The 17,603-nt window shown below is 22.3% G+C and overlaps 5 protein-coding genes across 5 annotated transcripts; 3 read left to right on the top strand and 2 right to left on the bottom strand.

Annotated features, from left to right (window-relative positions):
* Positions 1–309: 309 nt before the first annotated feature.
* PCHAS_1340000 (histone deacetylase, putative) lies at positions 310–5,225 on the top strand (the record flags this gene model as incomplete). The annotated part of the gene is made up of 2 exons (XM_016799320.1): positions 310–4,901; positions 5,171–5,225. The coding sequence occupies 2 exons, from the start codon at positions 310–312 to the stop codon at positions 5,223–5,225; spliced, it is 4,647 nt and encodes a 1,548-aa protein (XP_016654627.1).
* A 993-nt stretch (positions 5,226–6,218) lies between these two features.
* On the top strand, positions 6,219–8,748 carry PCHAS_1340100 (conserved protein, unknown function; the record flags this gene model as incomplete). Its single annotated transcript, XM_016799321.1, has 9 exons — positions 6,219–6,420; positions 6,629–7,376; positions 7,486–7,556; positions 7,664–7,776; positions 7,870–7,947; positions 8,056–8,123; positions 8,277–8,436; positions 8,574–8,618; positions 8,713–8,748. 9 exons carry the CDS (start codon positions 6,219–6,221, stop codon positions 8,746–8,748), a joined length of 1,521 nt encoding a protein of 506 aa, XP_016654628.1.
* A 243-nt stretch (positions 8,749–8,991) lies between these two features.
* On the top strand, positions 8,992–12,531 carry PCHAS_1340200 (M1-family alanyl aminopeptidase, putative; the record flags this gene model as incomplete). Its single annotated transcript, XM_016799323.1, has 3 exons — positions 8,992–9,062; positions 9,269–12,143; positions 12,253–12,531. 3 exons carry the CDS (start codon positions 8,992–8,994, stop codon positions 12,529–12,531), a joined length of 3,225 nt encoding a protein of 1,074 aa, XP_016654629.1.
* A 186-nt stretch (positions 12,532–12,717) lies between these two features.
* Positions 12,718–13,552, bottom strand: PCHAS_1340300 (conserved Plasmodium protein, unknown function; the record flags this gene model as incomplete). The annotated part of the gene is made up of 3 exons (XM_016799324.1): positions 12,718–12,905; positions 12,993–13,154; positions 13,246–13,552. The coding sequence occupies 3 exons, from the start codon at positions 13,550–13,552 to the stop codon at positions 12,718–12,720; spliced, it is 657 nt and encodes a 218-aa protein (XP_016654630.1).
* Positions 13,553–14,051: 499 nt separating this feature from the next.
* Positions 14,052–16,182, bottom strand: PCHAS_1340400 (protein disulfide-isomerase, putative; the record flags this gene model as incomplete). The annotated part of the gene is made up of 4 exons (XM_016799325.1): positions 14,052–14,135; positions 14,321–14,427; positions 14,557–14,884; positions 15,070–16,182. The coding sequence occupies 4 exons, from the start codon at positions 16,180–16,182 to the stop codon at positions 14,052–14,054; spliced, it is 1,632 nt and encodes a 543-aa protein (XP_016654631.1).
* Positions 16,183–17,603: the final 1,421 nt, after the last annotated feature.

Here is a 17,603-nt window from a genome sequence, read left to right on the forward strand (position 1 = left end):
ATTGAATTTGTTTCGCAACTTTGGGAGTACCCAATAATTTACATGTTTACAACATATCTATACATATCAATCAATGCATAAATATCATATAGATATAATACCTATATTTTTGAGCGAGTATTGTTTTTTGTAAGATCTTTAAAAAAGAATTTACCGAAAAATGTAGTTCAATTATATTAACTACTGGATATTAGTAAATTTTGTTAACAAAAACGCTATTTATATGATAAATAAAATTCAAAAAAATATATAATTTTCAAAAATAGAGAAGCTTATAATATATTGAGGTAAAAGAGAAAATGCGGAAAGATGATGAAAATTAGTAAAGATAAACGAAATATACGATATGAATATGAATTAGACAAATTAAAAAAAAGAAAGAAAGATAATATTTTAATTTTAAATATAATAAATAATAAGATAAATTATATTTGCTATATATTAAAAAGTGATTATAGAAATATATTAAATGACATAAATTATGAGAGTAAAAATTCAATAGAAACATGTTTTTATTATTCAAAAGCTTATATAACATTTTTACTTTTATATTATCCATATATTCATAATTATATAAAATGTTTAAGAAATAATAATTTAAGAATATATAAAAATTTTTATAAGCATATATTAAAATTACCAAATAATTTTTATACATTATTATTCAAATTAAAAATACTAGATATAATAAAAGAAAGTAAATGCTCATTAAATTCAAGTAATGATATAAATTATATAAATAAAAATACCCAAGAAATTAATAGTAACACATTTTTTGAAAATACAAACAAAGGATATAGTAACAATAGTTATATCGATAATAATGTAGGAGGTGTAGCTACTTCTTCATCATCTTCCCAACTTGTATTAAATGCTCCAAACTTTTATGATCATTTTTCAAAAAATAATTTTATAAAACTATTATTTTCCAGAATTTATAAAAAAAAATATCATAAACCAATAATAAAAATACTTGAGCTTGTCTTATTTTATCATTCCTTGCCGTCCTTTTCATTTTCACATAAATTTTTTCAAAAATACCATAACAAAAAAAGGAATAATGAATCGGATTGCAATCAGTGTAAATTCAGTAAAAATAAACATTTTAAAAAATTATATTTCAAAACACCGTTTTTTAAGCATGTTATTGTACCGACTGTCTATTTAAATGAGGATTGTAAAAATGTGGACATGTTAGTTAAAAAAAAGCTTGTTAAAATAAAAAAAAAAAAAATAAAAAATAAAAAGAAAAAAAAAAAAAAAAATCTCGAAGCAAAAGTAGAAGAGGAAAATTCAGATGATTCATTAACAGAAAATACTGGAAGTGATATTACTGAAAGAAGTTTAGGTTGTTTAAGTAATTCAGAAGATGAAAGGGAAGTAAATGAATTTTTAAAAAAAGAATTTAACTATGATATTAATCAAAATAAAAACAACGAACCTAATGATACTAGCACTTTTAGTAACTATAATGGACAAGGTGAAGAAACAATACCAAATGATCATATAAATGGTTCATCAGTTTTAGATTCTACACATGACGAAAATGTATATACGAGCAAAATAAACATTCAAATTGAAAACAATGATGAGGTAAACATCTCACAAACAAATGATATATCTGATAATTTTGTAAAATTTTTATATAATTATGAAAAAAACAATAAATCGTTAAAAAATATAGAATTAATATATGGGAAATATGTACTTGATGATATACAAAATTTTATATTATATAGAAAAAGCAAAGAAGAATTTAATAGTAACATTAAAAATAATAGTAATAATGAAAAAAAAAAAAAATATATTTATGAAATTTGGAAAGACTTAATAAATTTTGATGATGCTGATGATAATAAAAATACTTTAATACATAAAGCCTGTTTAGTTTCAAATATAAATATAATATTTATTTTGTTAAATTTAAATGTTAATCTAATTGTTTATAATGATAAATCAGAACTCCCTTTACACTGTACTATATATGGAACAAATAAATACATATTCTTATTACTTCTTCATAATACTATTGAATATATATTTTTTTATTACATAAAATTGCTTGAGGACAAAAAAAATGAAAAGAAAAAAAAATCGATAAATAATCAAAACACTAAAGCAAACACACATAACAATTCTAATACCATGATAAATGATAATGAGGAAAACGAAGTTAGTGATAGTAATACTTCTCATCATGCATGTGATAAAACAGATATAACAAATAATGATATAGAAAATGATAAAAATGGTTTTCAAAATTCTCATATGAAGAATAAACAAAAAAATATATATTATATAAAAAATAACTTTTTCTATCACAAAAAGATAAATACTAAATTTGTTTGTACAATTGTAAAGCTATATTTAAGTTTATTTGTAAAAATTATTGAACTAGGAAATTATGAATTTTTAAAAATTATGTTTAATTATAATAAACATATATTTTGTTATATATTACAAAACGAAGAAATGTTAAACTTTCTTTGCTCATTTGCTCGTATGTATAATTCGCTAAGTTTGTTTATAAAATTTTGTAATCATATTTTTTCTTTTGATATTGTTAAGGAAAATAAAAAAAATCCAAAAAAGAGATCTAATACCGAAGCAGAATTTATTGAAGAAGAAAACGCTATTAAAAAACTTAAGTCTAACATAACTGTTGATACAGATAATATCGAAATAGATCAGCTTGATTCTGTTTCTGTAAAAATAAACGAAGGGGAAAATAATAATAGTCTAATAAAAATATCTCAAAATGGTGTAGGAAAAAAAAATGATTTTATAAATAATTATGTGATAAAAAAACAAACAGATAAAAGAAATAGGATAGAAATATTTTATTCGCATGAATGTGCTAAGCATATATTTGTACCTGAACCAACTGATTATCCATATATGCGAAATCGAATTAAAAATAGCATACCCGAAAATTCAACACGATTAGATGTTTTAATATCTAATAAACATGGAATATTAAAATTAAATACTTTTGTAAATTTTAAAATTAAAAAAATTCAAAGAAAAGCTACAGCATTAGATGTTTTAAGAGTGCATGATGTATCATATATAAAGATGTTGTTACAAAAAATGAAAAAATTAAACTATTACAATACTAATGATAAATTTGATAACTTTTTAGAACCTTCAAAAAAAAACATTAAAAATTATTTAGTATTACCTGAATATTATAGCGAATCACCAAATAATGATAATATCCCAGATCATATTAAAATGTTAAAAAATAATAATATTATAAGTAGTATGTATGAAGGAGATCCAAATTGTTCTACTCATCCTAGGGATAATAATAATGGTCCATCTGATAGTGGCTATAATGGAGGATATGATAAAGAATTAGATAGTGGTATAAACAGTAGTAATAATATAACTGAAGGAAAAATATCGAGCTATAATAGTAGCAACATAACTGCAATACAAAGCCCAGAAAAAAAATTGATCAGCAAAAAATATAGCAGCAATAATAACATTTTTAAAGAGAAATATGATAAACTAGTTTTAATAGATAGTGACACATTTGTTAATAAACATTCATTTAATTGCGCATTAAATGCAAGTGGTGTTGTTTTAAATGCAGTTGATTATATATCTTCAAAAAATTATAAAAAAAATAAAAAAAAAATATTTTGTGTAGTAAGACCACCAGGACATCATCTTGGGACATTTGGCGCAGCTCAATTTAATCAAACTGATGAAGATAAAGCAGCAGGTAGTCAAGGTTTTTGTTTATTAAATAATATTGCTATAGGTATATCATATGCAAAATATAAATATGAAAAATATGAAAGAATAGCAATAATAGATTTTGATGTACATCATGGTAATGGAACAGAACAAATTATAAGAAATATCGGATTAAAAAAAATAAAAATTAATGACTACATTGATATTTATAGTTGGAAAGGATGGAAAGATAAAAATGATAAGAAAAATATATTTTTTAGTTCTATACATGCATTTGATGGTTATTTTTATCCCGGAACAGGTTATGATACTGTTGAGTTAGAACCATATATAATAAATGTAACATTAAAAAAAAATATGGATGAAAATGATTTTTTACAGTTATTCCATAATAATATATTAATACATTTATACCATTTTAAGCCTGATCTATTATTTTTATCAGCCGGTTTTGATGGGCATAAATTAGATTATGTAAACAATGGATTTGTTAAAAAAAATACATCAACCTATTTTTATCTAACTAATCTTATTGTTTCATTACAGAATAAATTACATTTCCCTATTATTAGTGTCTTAGAAGGTGGATATAATACATCAAATGATATGGCATCTGTTTTTAGCTTGTCAGTCCTTGAACATAATTTATCTTTTTATTATAACGACATATCATTTTTATCACGTAGAAAAAAAAACAAATCAACAACTAATATTATCGATAAAAAATATACAAAGAAAGGAGGGAAAAAAAATGTATTAAAGTTTCCATATATATGTTTAGGAAAAAGCAAAATGGAAGACATGTTTAAAAATTATTTTTCCGTTTTTAAAGAAAAAACCAAAGAAACTGCAAATTTAAATTTAACAAATAAAGTAGTTGAATATCATAAATATATTAAAGAGTATGATCACAAAGAAAATGAAATGAAAAAAAAAATGTCAAAATTTTTAAATAAAAATAAATTATATTTTCAAAATATCCTAAATGATACTAATTTACTTTCTACAAATATAAATATAAAACTACCATTCGAATCCTATTTTTATCAAGTTTTATTTCTTTTAAAAATCAAATTTAAAAAAAAAAAATATTTTAAAAAAAAAAAACAGCTATTGTCACAAGACGCTAATCAATATTTCTCCATTTTGAACAACCCTTCCGATATTCACAATTTAAAAGCTGCCTATATTCAACAGTAAGAATAACAAAAAAAGACAACAATTGCAAGAAATATATATATGAACTTGTTGTGCATATTTTAGCACGTCTTTTTTTGTCCTACACACTGTGCACATATATTTATACACCTTAACCCAATAAAGAATTGTTGATTTATAAATTTAGTTTGTATATACATTATTTCAATCTATCTTTACATAATGTGTTTAAAAAATATATGGATTATTTATATAACCCCCCCTTAAACATTTGAAACATTTTTTTCTTTTTTAAAACAATTTGTAGGCATCCCGATACAAAATTTGAGTTAAATAATTTATGGAATCACCTAAAAAATTAATTTTTTTTAATATTAATTAACCAGTTAAAAATGGTAGATATATTTTTTTATCATTATTAACTATAATTACATAAAATATTTACGTGTAATATATGTTCACACTATATTTTGTTTATCATTATTAATCTGGTTTTATGATAATTTTTTTATTATTTTATAATTATCTTATTTTAAGAAAAATAATACAAATGTTTTTAAATTGTACAACGGGAAATTTCACCTGGCAGTGGTATATATATAAATATATATTTTTTGTTTTGTTTCATTTTGCTATTTGTTATGTGCGATATGTGCACGTTTATCATCAATTTGTGTTAATTTTTAAATTTCGTTTCGTCTGTACTTTTTTAATATATTTTTTTCTTTGATTTGATTTTTATTCTCCATTTTTATTAAAAAGGCAGTTAGCTTCGTTTTCCTTATATCCATATATTTTCCTCAAATTTTTTTTATGCCAATTTTTGGTGTATATTAACTTATTTTATAATTAATTTCTATCACATTAAACTTGATATTTTCATCAACTAATTTTAACATTAAAAAATATATATATTTATATTTTTCCAATTTTTTTTTTATCAATATTAATAACAATTTTATACCAAGAACATTTTTTTTTCCGTTTTTTTTTTTCTTAATTTAGCTGTTAGCTTTAGGTATAATATATCTATAACCACATATATGTATAATATTTGTAATGATATATACACAAATAATTTTTAATTACACTTTTGTTTTTTCATTATTTAAATTTTTTCATTCCTTTACCATTTTTACAATAATCAATTATCTATGCCCTATAAATATTTCTATGCTTTAATTGAGATTAGTACTATGAATAAATGGAGAGCTAAAAAAACATTAAAAAATATATACTAAAAAATTAAATAAAATAATTTTATAAAAAAATATATATATTGTATATTATCTATTTTTTCGTACTTTTCTTTTAAAATGACAAATAATACCTATTTATAAAAATGTAATGAAAAAATGAGATTAAAAACGTTTTTTTTTAACATAGGTTTATTTTTATTAATAAATTTTTTTTGTATTAAAAAATCAATAGCGTATATATTAAATGTAAATGTAGTTGATAAAGATGACTTATTTATTTTTTTATATAAAAACGAGCAGCTGTTAGCTGCAAGCTATTACAACTTCAAACCTTCCTATTTCTTTTCTGTTGACGAAGGTATAATTCATTAATGCTTCTTTCTATATTCGCATATATGTTGCATACATCTTTTATACATATTTATGGCATATCTATGTCGTATGTACTGCATCTCGATCAAATTGTTATATCGTAATGTGTTATCAGCTTTACAATGTATACACAAAAGTCTAGCATTTTCATTGTATACTCACATTCGCATTATGCATTCATCTTTTCCTTTTAGGTGAAATCGACATAGACATGAGCATATATTTTAAGGGAAATACAATGACGAAAAAGAAAAACAACAATCAAGAGATATTAGCCAAAGCAAACAAAAATTCAATTTCCCTTTTAAACCATTTCAATGTAGATAAGGAATATTTTAGTAAAAAGAGAAATGCTGTAGATAATGAAAAATATGATCATATAAAGGAAAATGAAATAACGTCTAGTGTTTCAAATGAGTTGAATAATGGGGCAAGAATAAACGACAAATCCAGTAATATATTTTTAGTTCTTATGACTGCTGATCAGTGGTTAAATTATATTCGACTTAAAAATAAATTGGAGCCATCAATAAAAAATGATGATAATTATATTTTTACTTCCCATTTTAATAGTATAAAAAGATATCCAATAAATCAAGGACCAATAAAAAAAAAAATAAAAATAACACAAAAAAATAGATATACGTTATTTTTAATTAATAGTAATAAATTGATAATTAACATGAAAGGAAATATTGTTTTTTATGATTATAAAACAAAACATTTATCACACGATTTTATTTTTATCCCTAACGTACTTCATTGTACGATTTATATATTATTAATAACCATTGCAATATTGATACCATTTTTGATTAAATATAGACAGAAATTAGATTTATTTATGATACTTAACATGCTATTCTTTTTGCTTTCGACTTATTATAATTATAAAAATGTGAATTTTATACAAGACACTGGATATATGTATACATATTTCTGGTATGCCACTTCAAAAAAGCATAAACAAATAGCTACACAATACGTGTGCATCATCAGTTACATACTTTTTATACCATATAATTAATCACCTTACTTCTTATATTTTTAGGGTGGCAGCAAATATTTTAAAAAAAATTCAAGACATCATTTCATTTATTATATATTTGCAAGTATCACTAGGTAAATAATTTTATTCGTTGTAAAGCTGATAGCGATAGCAGTAATACTCCCTTTTTCGACAGTAGCACGTTTGTTTATTATTTTTATTTTAATTTCCTTTCCTTTAGGTGATATATACGTAAGGAGTCATTTGAGCAGAATAGAGATACAATTCATGATATGCTATTCGGTTATTTCGTTTTACACCGGAATATTTGAAATATTTTTAGGAAACTTCCAGGTAAAAAAAATAAAAATATATTTATATTTTGCTAATATACATTATAATATGCACACATAATTTATTTTCCATTTGTTGTTTTCCCCTTTTTAGACACCTCGATATATTCTACAAACCTTCGCTTATTTATTTATTTTTATTGCCATCAACTTTACGTCAACATTTCTTTCAGTAAGAAGCATGGAAAATGCGAAAATAATTCGAATAAAATATAAAGGATACTATTTCCAAATGGCATTTTTTACATAAAACATTTTCAACCCTTATTTACACACGTAGGCCCGCTTATCCGAAGAAGGTTTATCTTTCAATGTCGCTGAATTATATACAAAGCATGAAATTTACAAGTAAGAAATAACCTTTAATAGCATTTTTTGTGTGTGAAATGTGTAAATAGTATGTTCATACAAAATATTACTATATACAACATATTTAGTTGTGCCCACAATTTAGTTTTAACATTATAATTAAAAATATATACCCAATTTTTTTTTTATTAGGAAATATCGCATAATATTTTTTGTAGTGATATTAAAACCAATTTTCCTAATTATTTACAAAGTTTTATGCTTATCTCCTTCAAATATTGACTTGTACAGTCCTCATGAATTTTTATATGTTTTTTTTGACATAGTTTTTGATATTGTTTTATATGTTTTGGTAAGTTTATAAAATTAATATTCACATTTTCTATTTTGTTGTTAAGCTAATATTCACTCTATTTTTTACATAAGCGATGTCGAAAAATATTATTATTTTATGCCTATATTTATATGTACCTATTTTTTCTCCTATAGCTTTTCGCCTTATTTAGGGCAGTTAAACCCTTAAAAATATTGAAGGTAAGATTAATAATTCATGTTTGTATACATTTTTAAAACTTGATTAATATATGTATATATATGTATTGTATAAAATATTTCTCTTTTTTTTCAGCATATTTTAAGTAATGAAGATTTTCACATTAACTAATTAAGGCATGTCACATCCCCTTTATTATTTCATTATTTTTCTATATTTTTTTTTTCTTAAAACGTACATTGATGTATACTCATATGTTTTTAATTTATTCGTATATATATATATGTATACCATTTATATTTTTTCTCTTTGCCGTTTCTTTAATTTTTAATGTTACATATATTTAGTATTTTGTTCATGGAATTCATTATACCCATATTTATCACTTTCATTTTTTGAGTTTAACTATAAATAATGAAAACATATGAACATTTGTATTACTTAAAAAAATGTAACCATTCCAATGATCAAGTCAAACCTTTAATGTATATTTAGAAAAAAAAATAATTAAGATAATAAAATGCCGTAAAAAAGCATGTAGAATCATGTAGAACATGTAGAACTGTGAAATATCATATAAAAGCTTTAAAGCTGTATGACTGTTTCACACTGTTCTTATCGTTGCATGGTATTAATATATATGTTACTTATTATGTTTTCATTTTATTAATTTATTTCTTTTCTGTTGTAGGTACAAAGTATATATGCTCATCCTTAGTTTGAAGCCTAGCTTAAAATATTATGGATACTGTGAAATTTATTTTTTAAAAACCTCAGATAAGGGCAAAAAAATCAAAGTATTCTTTAACGACAAATATATTAAAATTTTGAAAATTTATCTTATTTATTCATTGAAGTATGTAAATGAAATAAAGGAAAAGTATATAGAAAAGGGAGACAATTCCTTTTGTACTATCTTTTCCAATTATTTGAATTTAAAAGGATTATATAGACTTATAATTTATTTTTATTACGAATGTGTGGAGGAAAAAATAGAAGGTATATATGTTTCCGAGTCTAAAAAAAATATTAAAGAGGAAATAAAATTAATTACTATTGATATACATAACCCCCACAAAAAAAAGAAAAGGCATATACTAAAATCTCCAAGCTTTAAAACTACGGGGAAACACTTTTATTTTCAAAGAAATGATAAACTAGTAAAATTTAAGCATAACAATAATTATAGATACATAAACACATTTTGCGAATTATTTTATCTTCCTACAATATTCCCATGTCTAAATTATAGGATCCATAAAGTAAAGTTTAAATTGTATGTATCATTTCAAGTGCCCTTAAATAATAAATCCAAATATGGTGAGAAATATTTTAATTTTAGCTTAGCAAATTTAAGTAAATTTTGCAAAAATAATACGAAGAAAAAATATGACATTGATATTATAAATCCTCCATATTTGGCCATAACTAACACCAAATTAAAAAAGGTCTACTACAGTAATAAAAAAATATGGGGGAAATATTTTTGTTTTTCTTTACATAAAAAATGTTATTTAAAGAATTGTGATAAGACAGTAGCATTACCTTCTCATGTGATACATGATATTTTACCAAATGGGAAAAAAATAAAAAAAAAAACAATATCCAAAATAAAATATTCATTATACCTGCACAGCAATAATAATAATACCACTGAACATAGAATAAATAAAAAAGAGAAAGGATATATAACCTATGAATTTTTTAGGACAAAAGATAAGATTTTAAATTATACCTTTTGTTTATTTGTGGGGTTATATAATAAAGTACATTCAAAAATTAAAGGAGTACCTATTTGGATATATATTGAAAAAAATTATGAAAATAAACGAAATGAATACGATATTTTTATAGATATACTGAAAAATGTATTGTCAATACTTATGAAAATAAATATTTGTTTAAAAAAAAAGATAATAGACAATAATTTTATGCAATTTATAATTGTAAATAAATATAAATATGTAGGTGAAGAAAATCACAATTGTCTTACATTCCTATCCACATTTATTAAGATAAATCAAAGTAATAATAATTTTTATAAAATTTTATCAGTCATAAAAATTATTGTCCATGAGATTTTTCATATACTATGGGGAAATTGCATATACATTAAGGACGAAAAGTATTTATGGTGTAAAGAAGGATTAACTAGACTTTATGAATTAACATATACTAAATTAATTTTTAAAAAAATAAGAAAAAATATATATAAACATACATGTATAAAATACTCCAAATCGTTATTACAAATTTATGACATCCTTCAATATTATTTTTATATTATTATTGTAGACACACTCAATATATATAATCACACCTTACAACTTTCAAATAGCAGTGTGCATAAAAATAATAAAATTAAAAAAAATAAACAAAAAATAAGTAATAATTCCAACGTAAGCAATTTAAAAAAATCCACATTTTATGAAAGAGAAATTCACCATTTTTATAACTCTCTTACATACAATAAAGGATTGAATATTTTTAAAATTATTACCATATTATGCACACCCTATTTTGACATAATAATGAAATTATTATATTATAATTTTTACAACCATTCTATAAGCAAGAAAAAAATCTTTACATTTATTAATTTTTTTTTTTTCATTTTTCGTATCAAACCATTTTTTTTTAATCATAAGAAGGAGGGAATAAAGAGAGTAAGTAACAAAAATAAAAGCGTAAACAAACTATTTCAATCATGCACACTAGATTATAAAAATAAGCTATTCAAAAATTTTAAAATTAAAATAGAATGCAATAGAAATTTACAGAGATATAATAATAAGCATGCCTTTATCCAGAACTTCTTCTCACCATTTTTAAAATTGTCTTTTAAGAAGCTCTATAAAATTTATTGCAATCAAGTTAGTAAACTTCATTTAAATTTCAAGCATGTTTCTGTAAAAAAATGGGATACAATATTTGAGGGCATTAAAATTGTAAGACAAAAAGAAAAATTATATTTTACTGCTTTAAATATTAAGTATATAAAAAAAAATATAAATCTGAGGTATAGGAAAAAAATCAAATGTTTAAACAGCATTTTGAAGAGCTATATAAATATAGTTGGTCCTCCGAAATTATTTATAAAATATATTAAGAATAAAAATAAATTATTAATTCGTCAAAAGCATTATTATTATGATAATTATGCTCAAAAAATTAAAGAAACAAATAATTTATTTAAAATACCATTTATTTTTAAATTTAATAATAAAACTTATAAAATATTAGTTACAAAAAAGTCAACTTTAGTAGACCTATATTTATTGTGGAATGAAAATAATGAGGAATGCAAAACGACAACTATAAATGTAGACCATCAAAATAAAACAAATTTTCTCAATATATGTTTTAAGAATAATTGTTATTTCTCTTATCATTTTGTTGATATAAACTCTTTTAGTCTTATAATAAATTCTATCAAAAATGATGAATGTTCCGAAAATGACATATTTTATATTGTTGTAAATATAATACTGCACCTTTTAGTCCGTATTAAATCGCTGCAGCATGCCAAGCATTTAAATTACTTGGTGTGTAAACAAATACTTTTGGTAAAAAAAATTAATTATACCCATTTATGCTCTTCATTTATTAAGTATTATTATGTATCCCAAAATATATACGTATACATGTATTATTTTTTATTTTTTATTTTTGAAGGTGTATAAAGCGCTTAAATCCAAAGCCAATCGATATAACAAACTCAGCAATATTACTTCCATCTTTTGCATTGAGTTTTTCAAATGTTATATCCATTTTAGTCAATATTTTAGGGATATAGAAAATCACAAATTAAAATTAGAGATAAGGAAAGAATTAAAAAATAGTAAATTGGATGCCAAAATTGATAAAGACATCGAATTTTTATTTCAAGATTTTATAAATTATTTATCAAAAATTTTTTATTTATTTAAAGAATCAATAAGTTTATTACAATAAATGAAAAATCACAAAATTTTGTCATGAACAAGTTGGAGTAACCATATTCATGCAAAAAGGGTCAAAAATCAAATATTTGTACTTTTGTTTTTTTTTTTCTATTTTATTCATACCATTTTAATACAAATTAACAAAATGGGAATGTCTCACATATTTTTAAGAAAAAATAAATATCCTTAAATTATTTTAAAGCAAATTTATGAAGCTACAAGATTCATCATTATTTGAAATAGACTTTTCTGATTCCCCTCTTGTTTGTAATGTCTTCATAATACTATAGCTAATATGTCTCACTTGTTTTATATTTATAAATAAATTTTCTAATCCTCCAATTTTTTTTCCGTTTGTAAAATAAATTCCGTAGTACCCTTCACCTGCAACAAAGAAGTGGTATTTTTCTTATTTATAACTATTTTTCAATATTTATTTGGATGCTATTTAGACTTTTATTTTTTATGTACCAGTTCCAGTTAGTTTTTGTATTAAATTATTGCATCGTGTAATGACAATATAATGCTTACAGTCGTAGTAGACAGTTAAGCAATGACTTATAAAATTGTATATATAGCTATTTATCCAATATTGTTCATCTTCTGATTTTGTTTTTATGTTTGTTGTTATTCCTTAAAAAATAGAAAGAACATAAGAAATGCTTTCATTTATATATTACATTATTTTTGTGTATCAACTTATTTATAGGGAATAAATTATTACCTATTTCATTTCGTATATTGCTATCATTTTTTTTGACAAAAGCCCTTACATATTTAGATATATCAGAAATAAAAAATTTTTTCATAATTTTTTCAAACTTTAATTTATTTTTTTCATTTTTTTTTATTGTTTTTTTTGATAATCCTTCGGAGTAATCATAATCTACCCTTTCTGTCCTTACATATGTATAATTCAAATTATGATATTCTGAAACATTTGAATTTTGACTTAAATAAATATCACAATTATCACGTTCTTTTATAAATGATTTTTCTATACTCACTAATTCCCACACACATTGAGACATCTTTAAGAAAGTTGTAATTTTATTTTTTATTTTTATAAACGAATTATGAATTCATGTCTATATGCATGTGCATATGCATATAAACCCTGGCACGTTTCTATATTCAAATATTCGGAATAAGCATATGTATATAAAACTTATAATGATTCATTGCATTAATTATTGCTGTTAAAAATATATGGAAGTTTTTAAAATAGACTATGCTTAAAATGCGGAAATTTATATAACATTAACTGTAAAAACATATGTAAGCATACGAAAAAAAAATAATAAATATTAAATATTTTAACAAATAAACTAATAATAAAATTTACTACGAACAAATTTTTTAATACAAAATAACAGGAAAAAAAAGGTTTTCAATTTGCATGTGTGCATATGCAAAAATATAAAATCGGAATGACCTTTTATACATACTCAAAAAAAACATAAAATAAAAAAAATAAAGCATATTTAATAATCCATTGAAAAAGTAAAAGTTGCCTAAATTTTTAATAGTCTATAATTCTTCGTAATTCTCAAAAAGTTTTTCATCATCTAAATTTATGGAAAGAAATTTCTCAATATCTATATTTGTGTTTGTCTAAAAAAATAAAATTGTCATAATTTAGTTGTAATAAGGAATATATAAATGATGAATAAAAAAATGCACACACAAATTAATTGTATTATATTTGTTAGTTCAATTTAAAGTATCAAATTATTTCTAAACATTTTTAAGAGGAAATAAAAATATAAACCATATTAATTTTTCTTATCTTTTTATACCATTCGACAAATCCAAGAAATAAGTTTTTCTTCAGTTTTCTCTCCGTTATACATTATAGGATTATTTTTGTCGGATTTTTCATACAAATAAATGGTTGGGTATCCCTCTAAAAAGGTCAAAAACAAGTATATGTATTAAAGCAAACCAATTGATGTGTATTATTTCGCTTTGTTATATTTTTCATTTTATAGGATATGCTAGGCGAACAAAATTTTAAATGCATATTTTGACATACCAATGGGAACATTATATATTTCATTGTTAGCTGCATCGATTTTACTAATTATAACATCATTTTTATAGTCTTCATTTTGATCTATATATATTTTTAATCGTTTTCCTAGTCTTCTATAGATTGGATCAAGTTTATGGCAATGCCCACACCAAGGTGCATAATATAGAACGACAACATTTTTATCATTATTAAATATATGATCATCGTAATTATCTGCTACTATTATTTTCACATATCCATTATTATACTCGTCTGGTAAAATGCGTTCGCTTTTTTTATAAAAATATTTCTTATCCGTTAAAAATTCATTAATAAATTGATCAATGCTCTAAAGGAAAAAATTAACATATTTGTATGTATGCATAATTATGACAAGGCAAATATAATTTACGATTTTTTCATCATAAATGAAGTGGCACATTTATTGAGAAGGTCATGCAAAAGGGGCACGAAAAAATATATGCATGCATTTGTTTACTTGCTTATTAATTTTCTAATTTTGGGGTGCATTACCTGTTCATTTATCTCGACCTCATCCGAGAGAGGCTTGTACTTGTAAGGAATTTGTACATCATCTTTAAATTGTATAATTCTCATAAGTGGTTTTTGTAAATCATCAATAAGGAGATCAGACAATAATCTCTTTTCATAAACTTCTACATTTCCAGAAACTGCAAAAGTAACTGCTTGATGTTTTTTTGCACACTTAATAATATCAGTTTTATTTAAATCGTTGATGTCATTGTAAAATATAAATAATGTGGTTGTGTCAGGTGAAAATAAAGCTGAAAAATAATACTCTGAAAAACGAATAACTAAAGGTTCGCTTTTTTCGTCTATCCATTTTGCTAATGCATTTATTTTATAATCTTCACTATATTCATTTTCATATAATATATCTAATGAATTATTAAACAGGTAAAAATATTTGTCAAAAAAATCATTTTTATATAAAACTCCATATATGTCTTTTTCTTTAATCTCAATTATATTTATACTATCATTTTTTGCAACTAAAATGTTTTCAAAAAATGTAATTAAATTATTGTCTTTAATATAAAAACAAAATGTATTATCGATTAATTTACATATAGAAATCAATTCATTAATCCTATTATAATGCTTTTCATCTTTTATTATAAAGAATATAGTTGATATATTATATTCTTTAAGTTCTAAAAATAAAACGAGCTTTTCTTTATTTTTTATTTCATATATATTTTCATCTAAATATTCTTGTATCCATAATAATATGCTTTGTACATTATTTAAACCACTATATCTATGTATTTGTTTTTTTTTTATTAAAAATAAAGAAGGATAACTATATACATTAAATCTATGTATTAATTCATGGTTAATAACAACATTTATTTTTGATATATTTATATCAGTGTCATACATTAATATGCTTGATATATTTTCTAAATTTTCAAGAAGTAAAATAGATCTTTGACACCAATGGGTATATACTACTAATATTGTCATCTGATCTTCATCCTCTAAAATTTTATTAAATGTGTCCATATTTATAGACACAATTTCTTTTTTTCCCAAATTATACTGATTCGTATAATAAAAATTTATTAAAATAAAAAACGGTATTAAAAAGTTTATGTACTTCATTTTGTTTTGTTAATTAATTTACTTTTACTGTCTTGAGGAAATAACAATTCATTTGTTATCCCAAAGAAAACAAATGCTACGAAAATAAGTATAGCTATACTTTTTATAACTTAATAACATTGTCTGCATTTGAAATTTGCAGTTTTCCTACTCTTTCTTCATATACACACGCAGTTAGCCGCATACTAAATATATACACATAAATCAGCATATATATAATCAATAGATATATATAAATATAATAATTAATTTTGCCCACGTATGCCTTTTTGATGCAACAAACAAATAAAATATTTAAAAAAAAACATAATATTTGTCATTATTCTTTTTGTGGTATAACTGTCATTTTGCTAAAAATGGAAAGAAGAATATAAATAAAAACGACGAAATAAAAACGACGAAATAAAAACGACGAAATAAAAATGGCGAAATAAAAAGGACTAAATAAATATTTCCTATGGAAAAAATATTTTATTTTCTTTTTTTATAATAATGCAAAATTTAATACACATTAAAAAAATAATAATTTTTCACATATACACTATGATTTATACCGATTAAACTGAATGCAGTGTAAAATAAAATTTATATTGTGTTTATTTTTTATATATTATATGCAAAAGAAATGGGAACAAAAATTGTATGCAAACTTTAATTAAGCAAAAATTTAAATCAAAGCAAATGCTAAAATTAAAGATTATGTATGACAGACATTTTTGAAAAAATATAAAATGACAATTCCACAAATGTAATAATCCTAATGTTAGACATTACCCCAAAAAATAGTATTAACAAGTAAAAATAAACAGCCATCACAATCTTTGATAATATAAATTGTCATATATTTTAATCGTTGGGTTTCACCAAAATGAAATAATAAAATTTTCCATTAACTAAAAAGCTTTAAATCTATCTATTCGTTTGGTCATTCGGCAATTCGGTGATTTGTTTGCTTCTCAATTTTTTATAATAAACTGTGTATGAAGCATGCAATGGTCAAAGACATTTCCTGCTACAAACACATTTCTATAACATTTGCAAAAAATATATAGATATACAATACATGCCAATGCATGCTATTGTATGCCAATTAATGAATACTATTATAAGTTATATATAATTTTCTTTTTGATCGTTTTTTTTTCGGGTTTAAATTTGAAAAAAGGTCATAACATTTTCCACACAAAATTTTCAAAATATTTGTTCGCATATTTATGGGCATAAGCGACACTCATGTGTATGTGTATATTATGTATGCATATTATACTTAGTAAAACTTTTTAATATAATTTGAAATTGTGAATTTTTTTTTTTTTTTTTTTTAAAAAATGAATAAGGGAAAATGTTTTTTTTTGTGTTTATGTTTATTTGCATATAATTTTATATCGTTAAAAAAGGAAAAAGTGAAGAGCGGCAATTAA

The sequence above is a fragment of the Plasmodium chabaudi genome (assembly GCF_900002335.3).
Source record: "Plasmodium chabaudi chabaudi strain AS genome assembly, chromosome: 13".
NCBI classification, from domain to species: Eukaryota; Apicomplexa; class Aconoidasida; order Haemosporida; family Plasmodiidae; genus Plasmodium; species Plasmodium chabaudi.